An 18199-nucleotide genomic window follows, 5' to 3' on the forward strand; every position below is an offset into this window, starting at 1 on the left:
CATGATTATATTCAGGAATTTCACTCCGGCTGACCGTCCTGCTGAAAGAGTTGCTTTGGCGGGTGAGGCATGTGTAAAGGGCTCTCATGTTCAGTATCTAACTTTTTCATTTTTTTACAAACATGTTGTTTTTGAAAAAAGACCACTTGACTTAGGCATTGTTTGCATTAATAGGTGTGTTACTTCGCCTTTTTTTGCTGAAATGGTTCATCAGAATTGTCAGCTTTTTTAGGCTAAATTTTGCCATGTCTTGATCTGATTTGTGAAACATGATTGGGTGAAATATAGACATGGCATCCTAGAGATCAAGTCTTAGAAACCAAGCAAAGTTGTCCACATTATCAGGCAGTCTGCTGAGCATTTCATGTCAAATATCTTTGTAGAATTTCACATAGACATGTGACGAAATTGGCATCATTGACTAGATACTGCTGTTCTATAGAACTACAAACAGCTGTCAGAGACTCGTTGAACTCACTGTAACTGACATCTTGCTTTTGAAAATTTGAGCAACACTGTAACTATTTCTGCCATGATGTCACTTAAGAGTTAGAAACAGGAACCTGTATGACGAAAGCATGGAGAAGCCATTCTGACATTGGATCATCATCACCTTCCCCTTGCAGAGATGCTAGAAGTGACATAATGGATTCCCGTTGATTTGTCACGTACCATCAGAACTCAAGCCATAGATTTTAGACACAACTGTTTCAGAAACTCTCCGATTGCTAACAAGTACATCGTATACGACACTTATATCTGCAGCAACAAGTTTTGCCCATTTCAAAAAGCTTGTAGGAAGTCATCACCGCCATGATGAAGATGAATCATATACACTCTTTAGTGTTCCCCATAATAATGGGGTTCATTGCCCCATCTTCTTACTTGAGCCATTTAAAGTCATCTTAACAAATATTTTGGAATGATTTAGATGTGTTGAGTGATTTTGACTGTTTGAATCGGTCAATTTGAGAACACATTGAAAATATATACAGCATAATTAAGAAATTAAGTGAAGCCAAATGAATATAAGGCCTCAGCATTAATTATTATAAATAATTACAAAATTAAGTGAGGCAAAATGAATATACTTAGGCCTGTGAAAAATACAATACCATCAATCAACGAAACTTAAATATGTCAATTATAATATACAATAAATCAACCATGTTGAAGTTCTGGTTTACTTTGTTTCTTTGTCCGCGAATTCCTCAAATTACTCGTTGTTAACATCCAGTTCAAAGAATTCGTTTACCTTTACTGATGTAGGTCTGTTAGTGTAGTAGGTGCGTTCTTCTTTTTCTTCTTTTTTAGTATCCTCCCTGAATGGGCTTTTGAATTTCTTTTTGAATTATTTTTTTCAAGATGATGTTTTCTTTGGTTCATCAATGATATAACTTACTGGCCCCTTTCTGTAATTTTGGTAATTAGGTTATGAGGCAAGAGTAAGTCTTAAACAGACCCCACAGTCTATCATGAGACGATTCTGTTCCCGAAGGAGGAGCTGCACTGCGTATGGCTCTTTCTAGTGCCCATCCCCCACCTTTCTTGTGATCCACCTGATAATCCTCATTGCCTTTGACCATCCTCAGCAAGCTCCTCACTACTAAATAGTATTTTGTTGATTATGTTATTAAAATATTTTCAATTGACTCAGTTATTACCAGTATTGTCATTGAACTTAACTCACCACTTGATCCAATGTTCAAGTGTATGCTGATCTGTTGTGATTGGTATTTATCTGTTGTGTGTCATGAACAAAATTCTTCAACTACTATTTGCACTCTAGAAGCTTCATCTAATATTTGCACTCTAGAAGCTTCATCTACTATTTGCACTCTAGAAGCTTCATCTAATATTTGCACTCTAGAAGCTTCATCTACTATTTGCACTCTAGAAGCTTCATCTACTATTTGCACTCTAGAAGCTTCATCTACTATTTGCACTCTAGAAGCTTCATCTAATATTTGCACTCTAGAAGCATCATCTACTATTTGCACTCTAGAAGCTTCATCTACTATTTGCACTCTAGAAGCTTCATCTACTATTTGCACTCTAGAAGCTTCATCTACTATTTGCACTCTAGAAGCTTCATCTAATATTTGCACTCTAGAAGCTTCATCTAATATTTGCACTCTAGAAGCTTCATCTACTATTTGCACTCTAGAAGCTTCATCTACTATTTGCACTCTAGAAGCTTCATCTACTATTTGCACTCTAGAAGCTTCATCTATTATTTGCACTCTAGTAGCAACATTTTTAACCCAATCTTTATAAACTTGGTTAGAATGTGTGCCTCTATGAAATCTAGGTCAAGTTTTATACTGATGGTATTGGGTAAAAAGATTGGTCACAAGGTCGAATATTAGGAAAAACATTTTTTTAAATTCTGAAAACCACATTTTCAATGGGTAAGAATACACATAAAAAAAACAATATGTATGTTAATAAATAATTATATCTTAATTTTAAGGTATTATCTCACCTTTTAAGGTATCAATGAAATATTTAAAATAAACAACCATTCTACCTCATTCTAAAAGCAATTAATGGAGAGTGGTTTGATGCACTTTTAAGATCATGATGACTGATTTTAAATGGAAGATTCCTAATACTGGTATTCCAGATAGTCAGTGGTAACCTCATGAAAAGGTTCATGGATGATATACATCGAGTTTATAGACAGGTCATATCTCTATATTATTTATCTGTTGGGTAACATTTTCACAATTACATATTTCATTTATGGTATAAAGGTATCATACATATATATAGTAATAAGAATCAAATAAGAGAGAAATATCACAATCAAGTTCAGTCTTTGTGTTTGCTGAACATTAATTTCAAGCTAATAATGATTAAAAGTATTAGTGAAATTGTTAATATTTATTAAAGAACATTCTGGCATAACTTTGACTTATTGGTTGAAATAGTTACCTGGAGCAGCCCCTGGGGCTGGGTCTCAGGGGGGACGAGCAGTCAGGACCTTTCAGAACCTTTGAGCCTGTGTTGCCAATTGGCTCCATGCAGTACGAGATGGGTTTTCAGAATTTATCATTAATTAGTAAACTGGAAATGGCCCTACCTGTCCCCCTGCCCCCCAACTCCAGGGAAAGCGCCTAGGCTTGGGAGGCACTGGTAAAAAAAATACAACCAGAGTCTCCTTCTTTACTTCTGTTTATTATATTAATGCTTAAGTGATAGAAAACATGTATATTTTATTTCCTTGATAAAGTGACTGGTAATCCAGAGCAGCCCCTGGGGCTGGGTATCAGGGGGGACGAGCAGTCAGGGCCTTTCAGAACCTTTGAGCATATGCCGCCCATTGGTTCCGTGTGGTACTGTATGGGTTTTCAGAATTTATCACTTATAAGTGAACTGAAAATAGCCCTACCTGTCCCCCTGCCCCCTACTCCAGGGAAAGCGCCTGGTCTTGGTAGTCACTGGTTAACAAGAAAAAAAGAAAAAAAAATACAACCAGAGACTCCTTCTTTACTTTTACTAAAGTGATTAAAAACATATAAATTTTATTTCCTTGATATAGTTACTTTAAGGTAACCCGGAGCAGCCACTGGGGCTGGGTCTCAGTGGGGACAAGCAGTCAGGGCCTTTCAGAACCTATGAGTGTGTTTCACCCATTGGCTCTGTGTGGTACCTGATGGGTTTTCAGAATTTATCACTTAATAGTAAACTGGAAATGGCCCTACCTCACTCACAGTCCCCCTGCCGCCCTACTCCAGGGAAAGTGCCTGGTCTTGGGAGGCACTGGTAAAAAAAAAAAAATACAACCAGAGACTCCTTCTTTACTTCTGTTTATAATATTTATACTTAAGTACTTGAAAACATATTTTTTATTTCCTTGATTTAGTAACTTTAAGGTAACCCGGAGCAGCCCCTTAGGGCTGGGTCTCAGTGGGGGACGAGCAGTCAGAGCCTTTTAGAACCTCTGAGCATGTGTTGCTCATTGGTTCCATGTGGTACGAGATGGGTTTTCAGAATTTATCACTAATTAGTGAAGTGGAAATAGCCCTACCTGTCCCCCTGCCCCCCCCCCCCTTCTCTAGGGAAAGCGCCTGGTCTTGGGAGTCACTGGTTAAAAAGAAAAAAAAAACTTATAAGAGACTCCTTCTTTACTTCTGTTTATAATATTTATACTTAAGTACTTGAAAACATATTTTTTATTTCCTTGATTTAGTCATTATAAGGTAACCCGGAGCAGCCCCTGGGGCTGGGTCTCAGGGGGGACGAGCAGTCAGGGCTTTTCAGAACCTTTGAGCCTGTGTCGCCCATTGGCTCTGTGTGGTACCTGATGGGTTTTCAGAATTTATCACTTATTAGTGAACTGGAAATGGCCCTAACCGTCCCCCTGCCCCCTACCCCAGGGAAAGTGCCTGGTCTTGGGAGGCACTGGTTAAAATTTAAAAAAAAATCAACCAGAGACTTCTTCTTTACTTCTGTTTATGATATTTATACTTATAAGTTAAAAACATGTATTTTTTATTTCATTGGGATTCATTTTATTGTACCATGTTATGTATATAAGGGCGGAGTATCAAGCTGGAATTAAAGGTCATATTCTCCCCCTTAGTTTGCCTGTTCACTTTGTGACATTCCTTTTCTATGTTAATTCTACTTTGTATTATTTTCATAAATGCACATTTGATTGTTTTATGTTGTGGAGACTCTGGGGAAAGAAAAAAAAGAAAAAAAAAAGAAAAAAACAAAAATGATAAAAAAAGAAAAAAAAAAAAATGAAAAAGAAAAAAAAAAGAAAGCGGAAAAAAAAAAAATGATAAAAAGAACCAAATAAATTAAATATAAAACAACCAGGGGCATCCATGTATACTTCTTAACATATTGTTAAATGTGCATGTTGCTTTAAAATCATTCACTTCAGAAATTGCAATGTTTAGTTATGTTTTACTGGAAATATATATATAACCAAACCTATGTATAAATGAAATCATTTTACTAACTAACTATTACAACGTTTAATATTAAGGTGTCCAGGCAAACACATGGGGCTGTGCTCCAACGCTAATGGGTGTAATGATGGTCTTTAACAGTTCAAAATACTCTAAACTAACTATCCAATTAAGGAGGGAATGAGCAATACAGTCCCATGGCACACTTCCAGCATTATAAAATCCACCCAACAATGGGAGGTTTAGGATGCAGTCTGATTGGCAATCCTTTTTAATTGTCAGTTGGTCAGTATATAAGAAGGGCATATGGAATGTGTTTTTGTAAAAAAATAACTTAGAACTTCAGTCCTAATTACTTTTACTTCTATTTGGGGAAAAAAGCATGTAGATGAGCAAAAAGCATGTTTGGAAATATGGACCCAGTTTGGCTATGGATCAGAGCATGTATGGAAATGTGGACCCTGTTTGGCTATGGATCAGAGCATGTATGGAAATGTGGACCCTAGTGGTTATGGATCAGAGCATGTATGGAAATATGGACCCTGTTTGGCTATGGATCAGAGCATGTATGGAAATATGGACCCTGTTTGGCTATGGATCAGAGCATGTATTGAAATGTGGACCCTGTTTGGCTATAAGGGCATGTATGGAAATGTGGACCATGTTTGGCTATAAGGGCATGTATGGAAATGTGGACCGTGTTTGGCTATAAGGGCATGTATGGAAATGTGGACCGTGTTTGGCTATAAGGGCATGTATGGAAATGTGGACCGTGTTTGGCTATAAGGGCATGTATGGAAATGTGGACCATGTTTGGCTATAAGGACATGTATGGAAATGTGGACCGTGTTTGGCTATAAGGGCATGTATGGAAATGTGGACCATGTTTGGCTATAAGGGCATGTATGGAAATGTGGACCCTGTTTGGCTATAAGGGCATGTATGGAAATGTGGACCGTGTTTGGCTATAAGGACATGTATGGAAATGTGGACCATGTTTGGCTATAAGGGCATGTATGGAAATGTGGACCCTGTTTGGCTATAAGGGCATGTATGGAAATGTGGACCGTGTTTGGCTATAAGGGCATGTATGGAAATGTGGACCCTGTTTGGCTATAAGGGCATGTATGGAAATGTGGACCGTGTTTGGCTATAAGGGCATGTATGGAAATGTGGACCCTGTTTGGCTATAAGGGCATGTATGGAAATGTGGACCATGTTTGGCTATAAGGGCATGTATGGAAATGTGGACCGTGTTTGGCTATAAGGGCATGTATGGAAATGTGGACCCTGTTTGGCTATAAGGACATGTATGGAAATGTGGACCGTGTTTGGCTATAAGGGCATGTATGGAAATGTGGACCGTGTTTGGCTATAAGGGCATGTATGGAAATGTGGACCCTGTTTGGCTATAAGGGCATGTATGGAAATGTGGACCCTGTTTGGCTATAAGGGCATGTATGGAAATGTGGACCCTGTTTGGCTATAAGGGCATGTATGGAAATGTGGACCCTGTTTGGCTATAAGGGCATGAAAGGAAATGTGAACCCTGTTTGACTTTTAGTGCATGTGTTGGATGCACACTCTGTTCGGCTATAAGAGCATGTGACGAAATAAAGACCTTGTTTGGCTATAAGGGCGTGTGGCAAAGTGTGGACTCTTGCTCTTATGAGCATATGCGAAAGAGCGGACACTGGCTATTGAAGCATGTGTCTATGTGCAAACGCTGTTTGGCTTTAAGGCAGCTAACATGGCACTATAAAATGTGACACAAGATAGTTTCAGCAATTGAAGAATGATAAATAATGAAAGATTACTTGAGGATGAGGCTTGTCTGGGATGCTATTATCGACCTTCAGTGTTTAGGCAGAGCAAAGCATGTCAAAATGTTGGACACACAGGGATTGGTGGCCAAGATTTCTGTGCTAAAAGGACAAACTGTTACTGGAGAATTCTATGCCATATGTGCAACCTTCGGTTGTTTACCACTACAAAACAGCCCAACAATGCTCATAGTATGTGAGGCCTGACATGTAAATAACGGTGCCCACACATCAGCCATGCATTTATTCCAAAGACAAACAGACTTCAGATTCTTATCTAAATGCAGACTGATATAGAACCAAGGGAATTTTGGTGAAGCAAAGTCTTTGAGGAGCATCTCTGATGTCACAATTTCAAAACGTGGCATGCCCTGGAATTTGCATTTTAGAAGTGCCTTTTTGGACTGTATTGGGCACCTGGAAAGTGTCTGGAGGTGCATTTGGGAGTAATTCAAGGGACTATATTCTGAATGACAGTGCCCCTGCCCACATATCAGCCATGATAAAAAGTGTGTCTAGAGACAAGACGACCAGACTCTTACTTATGCATCCTGATCTAGCCTTTACCGAACAACATCTATAAGACTGCCTTGTTGGACTGAGAAAGTGTCTGAATGTGCATAAGGAATATTTCAAGGGACTAGGCTGAATAACGGTGCCCTTTGCCACAAGTCAGCCGTGATAAAAAGGGTGCATATAGACCAAACAGACTCTTACACATGCAGCCTCATCTAGCCAGAATCTAAAGTGGACATATTCCAGACTGTTTCAAAAATGTATATATGCGTGATGAATATATTTTCATATCAAGTTGTTTTTTATCACTATGTGTTAGGAGTGTTCATTTGTCCCAAGTATTTTGCCAAGGAAATATATATTATTGTAATACTTACGACTAGCTGTGCCTAGAATGTGGTTTCTCTTTACGCAGGTGTTCTTTTAGCTTTTTGTATTCAAGAGTTATATAGATTTTTACCAGTTTAAATAAATTGTACTGAATACACTTGTTGGTAGGTTAGATGTAATGAATATATGATACAACTAAAGATGGTATGGCAAGTTTTATAAACTCGAACATGTACGCCAAATGGGTATTACCTAAGGATGTAAGAAACGAAAAACTCAATACTTTCCCTTTTTTATTCCAATCGTTTTGCAACTTGGTTAGAATTTTTGTCTAGGACATCCAGGTCAAGTTATTATTTTGGTCATGGGTATTCATAAAGAAGGTTACTTATTTAAAAAAATTCTTATCGCTAGAGGTCATAATTTCTACTCAATCTCTATGAAACATGATCAGAATGTGTGTCGGTATAAAATCAAGAAAAAGACTGAAAAAGGGTAAAAAACAACAACCAAAAAGTTATTATAAAAAAAATTATGTTCTTAAATACCTGGTATTTCTTAAGAGGCCAAATCTTCACTAAACTTTTATCAGAATGTTAATATAAAATATAGATTGATGTGGTTCAATATGTGTCATGTCAAGTCAATATGTGGGTCAGTAGGTTGAATGGTTCAACATCCTTATGAACACTTTCAACCAAATAATGAAACTTGGTAATAATCATCTCTATAAATTTTAGGTCAAGTCCTATAATGGGTTGTATTGATGTCATAAAGCAGATTGCTAGGTTAAGTGTTTAATGTTAAAGGTTTACAAACCTTGATTTTAATACCAATTTTGAGGCATCATTTTCCACTGAGGTCACTATTAGACAAATGTTTAAAATTACAGTAAAAGCTGTGATACTCCGGAGAGCAATATGTTGTCTTCATGGACCTTTTGTGATTTTCTCTGCGCTCTGAAAAACTTCTTACTTTACTGCATGAAATACTGCAGCATTTCTATTTGACAGTATAACTTGCCTGACTTTCAATCTAAAATCTGCCCAAAGCATATATACAATTTCCCTTGCCATGCAGAGTTTCTTCTCACTTCTCAAGGTGCTCGGTTGGGTATGATAAACTTGTTAAATCTCCTCAGAATATCATGACATAATGCAGAGAGTCTTTTGATTGAGTTTGTTCTTTCTTTGAACTGTCTAAAAGATGTACAAGTTTGTAAGACTTGTTGGTGGAAACTTACCTATTGCTTCTGTTGAATGATCATAAACTTTGGAATCATTTGCCAGTTTCTAAAATAGATCATCTGAAACAGATCTTTTCAACCTCAAGATTTTTCAACCCCTTTTGTCATTTGGGAAATAAAAGACTTCAACTCCTTCGTCATTTCCACTGTTCAATCCCACCTTAATCAAAGACATTTCAACCCTTATTAAATGAAGACTTTCCAACCCCTTGATTTCTTTTTTGAAAGATTATAAATGAATAATAAACAATATTTATCTTAATTTATTTTCAAAATGAAGAATAAATGAAAATAATGAAATACAGTTCAATTAAAATGATAAATAAGAAAAACACATTACAAATATACAATATATAAAAAGAGGGGATTATATATGAATAAGTAAAAAACATTGATATTAAATAAATAGATAAATGTACTTGAAACTCATAACAATTATTGTATTCCAAATGCATGCAAACTGAAGTGAATATATATAATAGAGTACATATATTATAAACACATGAGAAATAAACATAGAAAAATATACAACCTGTACTGGTATGACTATTTATACAGTCTCGGACTTGATGATAAATTTCCCCTATCTCCCTCAGAAAATCCTCACACAGTGTATCATGGGCATCAAGCAGGTCCCACAGGTCCCGGATCCCTGTGTTTATATCTAGGTAGACATCCCATCTGTTTCGCCCAACCCCCTCTCCTACGAGCTGGGCCTGGAGTGGAACCAGCTCCGCCCCCTCCTCCAACAGTCTAGTAAAACACCAAGTTGAAGTTTTCTTATCCCGCCTTGGTGTTCATGCGATGATGCCATGACTACAGAAAACGAAAAAATGAATGTTTTAGTTAAGCATACTATAATAAGCATGACTGTACAAAAGTTCCCGAGTCAAATTAAACGTAGATTACAATTTCTAAATAAATGTATACACACCTCTGGTCACTGCCATACTATTTTTTATTTTATATTTATTATAACTTTCTCAGTTTAGTATAAAAATTCACCTTCAGTATTTTTGTTGGTTAGGACGTTCTTTCTGTAGACAGACCATTCGTCAGTAGCAGCTGGCCCACAATGAGTTCTCCAGCTACTGGTCACTTAAGTACTCAAATGGTACCCGCAGCAGCTGAGATCTTCCTTTTTCACTTGTTTTTCAGCTTCTTGCACCAATATGGAATCTCTCCTGGCGGCAAAAAAGACAGAGCCAACAGCTTCAGCATGTGTTGCTGGATTCCGTCTTGTCTCTCATTAGTGGCTTGCGAACAGACTACCTGCACTAGTCTCTCAATAGCTTAAGTACCTGCTTCATGTCCATTGTGAAGTCCTCTACCACTGGTGCCTCCTCCAGGATGTCAATGATCTTCCTCAGCACTTGTCAAATTGAAGATAATGTTTTAAATCTTGTTTATAATAATTAAAACCATTTTTTCTTCAGTGGAGTGATTCAGTCCTCCTCTCTTCCCATGTGCCTGTCATCCAATGGGAACATTTGTAAAGAAATGTTCCTTTGTTCGCATTCTTATTTACTAAGTAATCTATGCACGAAAGTCTTAGCTGTCTTTTGGCATCATTTTTAGCTCGACTATTCGAAGAATATGGAGAGCTATACTACTCACCCAAGCGTCGGCGTCACACCTTGGTTAAGGTTTTGCATGCAAGCACACATAGGTTAATATCTCAGCAACTACTTGAGGTATTGCATTGAGACTTGATACAATGGTACTCAACCCTCCAACCTACTTAATTAACAAAGTTAGATAACTCTAGTTTGCATTTAATGCAAATAATAGGCCTTTATTATTCGACTTTGATATTCTGGTTAAGGTTTTTGGTGCAAGCACACATAGGTTAATATCTCAGCAACTACTTGAGGTATTGCATTGAGACTTTATACAATGGTACTCAACCATCCAACCTACTTAATTAACCAAGTAAGATAACTCTACTTTGCATTTAATGCAAATAATAAGCCTTCGCTTTGAAATTCTGGTTAAGGTTTTGCGTGTAAGCACACATAGGTTAATATCTCAGCAATTACTTGAGATATTGCATTGAGACTTGATACAATGGTACTCAACCATCCAACCTATTTAATTAACCAAGTTAGATAACTCCAGTTTGCATTAAATTCAAATAATGGCCCCTTTTTTTGACATAGAAATTCTGGTTAAGGTTTTGTATGTAACCACTTTTAAGTCAGTACCTCAGCGAATACATCATGTATTGCATTGAAACTTTACACACAGGCTCCCAACCATTTAACCTTCTTCTTTAATCAAGTAAGATAACTCTATCTTTCATATTATATAATTTTTGCCCCTTTATTATAGTTCCAAAACTGGAACTTGTTAACCTGCCAGCCCTTGCATTTTTCCAATGGTAACTTTTATGTTGTCCTTTTGTTGAGTTTTCAATAAGAAAACATTCATCCTGCTTACAGTTCAATGATTTAAAATATGTTTCGAAATTATTTTCACACATTGAACTTTTTAAGTCAACACTGTCTTTGTAAAAGAAATCCACAGAATGAAGTTTGTGTAGCACTGGTATTGGCTCTTCTGGTGCAACAACTTCAGAATCACTCAACAAAAAAGCAGCATGTGGAGCACATTTTTAAAGTTTTTCCCCAAATGCTAATGAATTCAGAGGTTTAACATTGTGCAGATTGTCAACTTTACATTTAGTAGATGGGCTAACTTTCTGTAAAGTGTCATTTTCAAATTTTAGCTTTTTGAATACAAGATCCTGAGACCTTTGAGGGCTTATTTTTTGTTTTCCTCGGCTGGTTCCATTTACATTTTGTTGAAGTTGGCGCATTCAAACCATCCTTCTGTTTGGAACCGATATCAACAAGGGCGTACAGCAACGCAGCAACATGGTTGCAGGATTCCCCCTCCCTGAAACATGAAAAGAAAAGTTGTACGAGTATGATGAAAAATTCTACATTATTCATTGCAATTTAAAATTATTCAGAAACCTGTAATCTGACAAAACCTTGAACGGACGCACAACAGGGAGCTAGGAACACTTTTGGATAACGATGATTTAAATCAATTCATTGACCAACACCTCCTTCAAACAACAAGGCACGTAGCAACTGCTTCTTTGGGATGATGCTGATTGAAATGAGTTCATTGAACGACACCCCCTTCCCCCCCCCTTCGGTTTGCATTTAAAATTTAGGGTATTTTCAAACAACCAGGCACATAGCTAGGGCTATTTTGGAATGACGCAGATCCAAGTTATTTTTTTGATGGACTCCCGCTAGCCCCTTCGGTTTGTATTTCAAGTTCAGGCTTTTTTTATTACAAAAACTTTGACCAGTTGAAATGTCATTGCACAGCTGCGTACAGTCAGCTATGCCCCTGTCATTTTTTTTATAATCACTGGCAATTTTGGTGCATCTTAAGCTTTTATTAGAACACCAACATTATTGCCAGATGGGATATCATTATAATGATGCATAATAAAATAACGAGTATGTCAACACCCTGCATGAAAAGGAGATGTTATTATCTAAAAGTGCATGTATACATCTTATTCTAAATGTGAATAGTAAATTTACCAAGCAGCACAGTTGCATCCAGCAGCATGAACCTTTCCCGATACTTTAGACAGACAGGCCCATGGTTCATAATCCTTTTTTTTAACATCAGACCCTGGTAAGGACGGAATGACCTTTGCTCTTACGTAGTAGTGGGAACATTTATGTGATATCTGATTGTATTTCACACTATGGACATGTCCATCTTCGTAGAACACTTTGGCTTTTAATTGTTTTCTTGCATTCATGTTCTGATTGTCAAACGTGCGTGAACGATTTAACACAAGGTAATTGTATAAATCCTGCGTCCTGAAGAAGGGAATTTTTAACACATCGTCCTCCCAACAACCTTTTAAACTGCCTGGCTCTGGCAATTTTTCAGCTAGCGGCGTGGTAAATAATTCCTCCTGTTGTTCAAGTTTGTTGTTGTTGTCCTGAATATTAATCTCTTTCAATGTCCGTTTTCTGATTTGTACTAGGCCTCGGGCAGGTTTTATCAACTCCGGTCTATTTCCTGACACATGTGCTCCTCTATCTCGTAAATTAATCTTAAGTTCACGCACTGATAATTTGTCAAATTGACACGGGTCACCGACCTCTTTATTCGACACCATTATCCTGTCAAACTACTCACCGGAAGTTGAGGTCAACTACGAACGATAATTTGCTAAGGGAGGTCACAACGATTATTGAACAGGACTATAGTGGTAAGTATCCCCGCCTGTCACGCGGGAGACCGGGGTCCGATTCCCCTTCGGGGAGCCAATTGTAACCGGGTATATAAGTATGACGGGATCAATCTGTTAATGTTCTTTATTCAATCACAAAGACAGAAAGCCTGTAAAATATAATAAAACATCTAAAAGTATATTCAAGACAACATATTAAAATACACAAATGAATACTTTCACCAAGTAATATAAATACACTGTACCTGGTAAATACAAATGAAATTAAATGCAGCAAAGTAAATAAACTTAACATACCAGCAGTGCAAAAGTATTGTTTTACAACAATGCAAAAGATAAGAAGATATGAATCAACTTCCAAGATGCGACTTCAACGACTGTCAGGACAACAATGGCCGAGAGATAGAGTGGCGGGAATCTCACGGGTGATTACCTACATAAATGTATTCTAATATTAACCAATTGAAAGTTGTTTGACCACTATCATACGTACACACTGACCACTCTCACACACTCCATAATAATGTACGCGCAATGTAAACACAAGCAGGCAATGATCAATTAACATGAACATGAATATAATACCCTGTTACACATGTGTTGTTGAATGGTGACATGACCCCTAAGAGTATGTGTTGTTGGGTGATAGAACCCATAATTCCATGTGTTGTTTGGTGTCAAATGACCCCTCAGTCCATGTGTTCTTATATGGTGACATGACCCCTAAGTCCATGTCTTGTTTGGTAAATGTACCCCAAGTCCATGACATTTTTATTTGTTGTTTGGTTATGTGACCCCTAAGACAATGTGTTGTTTGGTGACATGACCCCTAACTCCATGACATTTTTATTTTGTGTTGTTTGGTGACAAGACCCCTAAGTCCATTGTGTTGTTTGGTGACATGACCCCTAAGTCCATGTCTTGTTTGGTTATGTGACCCCCGAAGACAATGTGTTGTTTTGTGACATGAACCCTAAGTCCATGACTTTTTTATTTTGTGTTGTTTGGTGACATGACCCCTAAGTCCATGTGTTGTTTGGTGACATAATCCATAATTCCATGTGTTGTTTGGTGACATGACCCCTAAATTCATGTGTTGTTTGGTGACATGACCCCTAAGTCTATGTGTTGTTTGGTGACATGACCCTTAAAAACGCTGATAGTTTTTAAAACTTGAGTACAATGTGGGCAAAGATATTACCCTCTGTTTTGGAAGCATAATCAGAATCACTTATAATGATCAAAATATACATCTGTATAGCTAGCGACCCCGGCTTTCAAACCTTACTTTATAATAATTAATATTTATTTAAAGTCAAACATAATAGGTCTGTGATAACATACAATAATAACAAACAGATCAATTGCTAATTTACCACTTGTGACATTTCATGTGCTGGTTATCAGCAGTGCTGACAGAAGTTATCTCATATCAGTGAACTCGTATAATATCGCCATCAAAGAACTGGCAGAATTCCTGATACTTGCTGAGATCGCAATATGGTTTCACTGATATTCAATCCATTGTTTTAATGTCTGGACAATTGCTGAAAAAATATGTGTAAAATTGTCGAATTTTAACAGGTTCACTCAAATAAATGCACAAAGAAACCATGAAAAAATCCACACAATGGCAAAAAAAAAGGAAGGAACAATTAGCATTGGTTAGGGTTGTGGACTTTTTTTTATGCCTAATCAAAAAATTCCAATTCGAGTGGTGAAAGCGAAAAGGTTCTATCTGCTTCTTTATTTAATGTCACTTAGAACCTTTTCGCATTCACCCCTCGAATTGGTAACACATCCTGTCTCCCAAACAGGCGTTCTTCACAAATAACGTGATAGGGTTTATCCTACCGTGAACAAAATAAAGGATAACAGGAAAAATAAAGGATAACAGGAAAAATAAAGGAGGAAAAATAAAGGACAACAGGAAAAAAGATTAGTTAAATATATATAAGTTCATGTACGTCATTACGAAATTCTGGTGGAATTTTCAGAGTGGGATATTTGCATATGGTATGGTGATGGTAGGAAGAACGCCTTACAACACTAAAGGCATTTTAGATATAACTGATTATATTATCATTATTGTAATACATGGAAACTTTTAAAGTATAAAAAATACTTCTTAAACTAAACTTATGTTTTTTTGTAAACATGGTTGAATTTTAAAATGAAGCAAAATAGAAAATGAAGGTACATTACTAAGCTTTGTCAAAAGGAAAATTAAGTTCTAACAGTCAATGAAAATGCACCACTTACAAACATAAAAAATAATTTCGTTATTAACATTTTCAACTAGAGTCTTTTTGAGGACTATTATTATAATTATGTACAGTACTGATAAACAATCCATTGAGGGAAATATAATGGAAAAAATAGCTGGACTTATGATTGATACATGTTAAAAGAAATGGTTGTTTTGGGATTTTAAAGTGACACTCTTATTCAAAATCAATACATACACATGTAAAACAAACATAAATTTTGAGTGATACACTCTCAAATAATTACTAAATAATGCACTTAAGGAAAATTACCATAAACATTATTATAACCATGTATTTAATGGCTGAAAACGCAAAAATATTAAATGATTGGTGAATGCTTAAAGATTAACTCCAATCTACCATGGTCTCATAAGGTAGCAATACTATGTTTGCTGCACATTTCTTTCAAATTAAACTCGGTATCCTCCATAAGATCTATTGTTTTCGACATTTGTTCAACATTTTTGGTATATTAAACAATTTATTAAACAATTGTTTTAAATGTGTTAAATCTTATTTTTTGAGTAATAGTGCATCTTTAAGTGAAAATACCCTTATGATTGTTTTGCCTTTGTTGAATTTAGATGTAAAGTGTTTAAAACTTTTAAGCCAATTTGCGGTATGGTAAATGATAGTTTTGTTCTCATATAAATGGAAAATGGTATTAATTATATGATGAAAGATCATACTTATTAATGTTTAATTTGTAATACTACAGATATTGAAGATGAATTCCATTGTTAATCAAAATACTATTAAAAGTATCTTCCATTGCTGATCGTGTTAGATAGGTTCATCCCAACCCTCGCGTAGGGTGTTTTGCAGAAACTCGGTAAACCTCGTTTCCGCAAAACACCCTACGCTCGGGTCAGGATGAACCTATCTTACACTCTCGGCCATGGAAGATACTTATAATCTCAGTTAAATGCCATTGTAGAAAATTGAGTGTTTAGTGCTGCTGGACAAGGAGTTGAGGGCGTGGTTGCAAGGGGTCCAAATCTTCCATGTACACCTTTTGGTGTTGGGGCCACCACAGAGGCAAGCGGGTGTCCACGCAGAAGTTGTTAAACAATCTGTTGAACAAAGTGTTACTCTTTTTGTCCGTCATACGGGTGTCCCAGAAAGTGAGTCACAAATACCTCTTGCGATGATGTCCATTTGGACGAGGATACCTCCTGGTCCTCCATTATGTATCCTGCGGAAGACCTGGTAGTACCCATTGTTTTACGAAATATGTCTCAACTGTCCCCTGCATATTGTTATCCCAGTCATTCATTAAGTGGTTTCATTATTGTACTGTAATTGTATGACTTGTGTAAACTTTCTGTGTTCGGATATTGATGTAAGAGTTTTAGATGCATTAAACTTAAGCTACTTTTTTTCATTTCAGGTCTTCCTTCGGCAGTGCAGCACTTCTTTCAAATACTGGACTAAGGTAATGATTGATGTACATTGGAATTCCTTAAAGTTTTTAGCTCACCAGAGCACGAAGTGCTCAAGGTGAGCTATTGTGATTGGTCTTTGTCTGTCAGTCAGTCCGTCAAAAATTGATCAACAACAACAACAACAACAGCAACAACAACAAAATGGCTGACTTCCTGTTTTGCTTTAAAAAAAACCATCTCCTCTGAAACTACCACTCCAAATTCAATGAAACTTTACAGGAAGCTTCCTTGGGTGACCCTCTACAAAAATACAACAAGGCATTGAGATTGATCAACAACAACAACAAAATGGCCGACTTACTATTTTGTTTTTAAAAAATCTCTGAAACTACCAAGCCAAATTCAATGAAACTTTACAGGTAGCTTCATTGCATGACCCTTTACAAATATAAAACAAGGCATCGTCATCAGTAAAGATATGTTTAAATTGCAACATTTTTATTAATGCTTTATTACAGATTTGTGGTTCTTTGCTTAGGTGAGCGTTTTAGGGCCATCATGGCCCTATTGTTTGTGATTGTATCACAGTATAGTGGTTTGAATCTTATGACACAATGTTTATAACCCCAACAAACGAAGTTTGAAGGATATATTGAAGTCACCCTGTGGTCAGTTGGTCAATCTGTTGGTCGGTTAAATATTTCCTAGTCTGGAGAATAACTTGAAACTAATACATGGAATTTAATTAAACTTCATATGATGATAAAAAAACAATGAAAGGAAGTTGAGTATACAAGAACCATACATCTCTTTCAGCTAGTTACAGAGTTATTACCCTTAGTTACCTTTTCTCGTCTGAAGCATAACTAAAACTACTGGATGGGATGGAATTCAATACAACTTCATACAATGATAGAACATAATGAGAGGAAGTGCTGTATGTAAAAAACCATAACTTTATTTCAGCTACCGGTACGTAAGTGTCAATGTCGTGTTACTTTTTCTTGTCAGCAGCGTAACTTCTAAATTACTCAACAGATTTAAATTAAACAATACATGCATGATAAAAAGAAGATGCAATGTGCAATAACCTTGGAGTTATGGCATCTTTTCAAAGGAATAGTTTGCCATTCCTGTGTCCAGGCGGTGCTCCTAGGTATTCGTCACTCATGTGTCAGCTCTAGTTTAATTACCATTACTGCAGTATCTGGGGAAATCTCAGAGTCTCTTGTTTATCTCCCTTTGTTTTTTTATGATCTCCAAACTATTCCTCAGCAAACACTGGCAAGAAATTACAGGAGTTGTGATATTTGTAATTGTTCCTGTGAACAAATATCAATCTTCTCAGCCCAATAAAAACCTAGGAATTGTGTGTCTTAATGAAATCTAGGTCAAGTTTGATTAAAGTAGTTCATCATGGCAAATATTAGGTCACCACGGGACGACCTCTCTGGTATATTCTTACCCTGA

The 18199-nt window shown here is 36.7% G+C and overlaps 1 protein-coding gene across 1 annotated transcript; it reads right to left on the bottom strand.

Annotated features, from left to right (window-relative positions):
• Window positions 1–9464: 9464 nt before the first annotated feature.
• LOC128214699 (uncharacterized) lies at window positions 9465–12999 on the bottom strand. The gene is made up of 4 exons (XM_052921322.1): window positions 12407–12999; window positions 11665–11738; window positions 10142–10212; window positions 9465–9593 (listed from the first exon to the last, which is right to left on the bottom strand). Exons 1-4 carry the CDS (start codon window positions 12997–12999, stop codon window positions 9465–9467), a joined length of 867 nt encoding a protein of 288 aa, XP_052777282.1.
• Between the last annotated feature and the right edge of the window lie 5200 nt (window positions 13000–18199).

The sequence above is a fragment of the Mya arenaria genome, chromosome 2 (assembly GCF_026914265.1).
Source record: "Mya arenaria isolate MELC-2E11 chromosome 2, ASM2691426v1".
NCBI classification, from domain to species: domain Eukaryota; kingdom Metazoa; phylum Mollusca; class Bivalvia; order Myida; family Myidae; genus Mya; species Mya arenaria.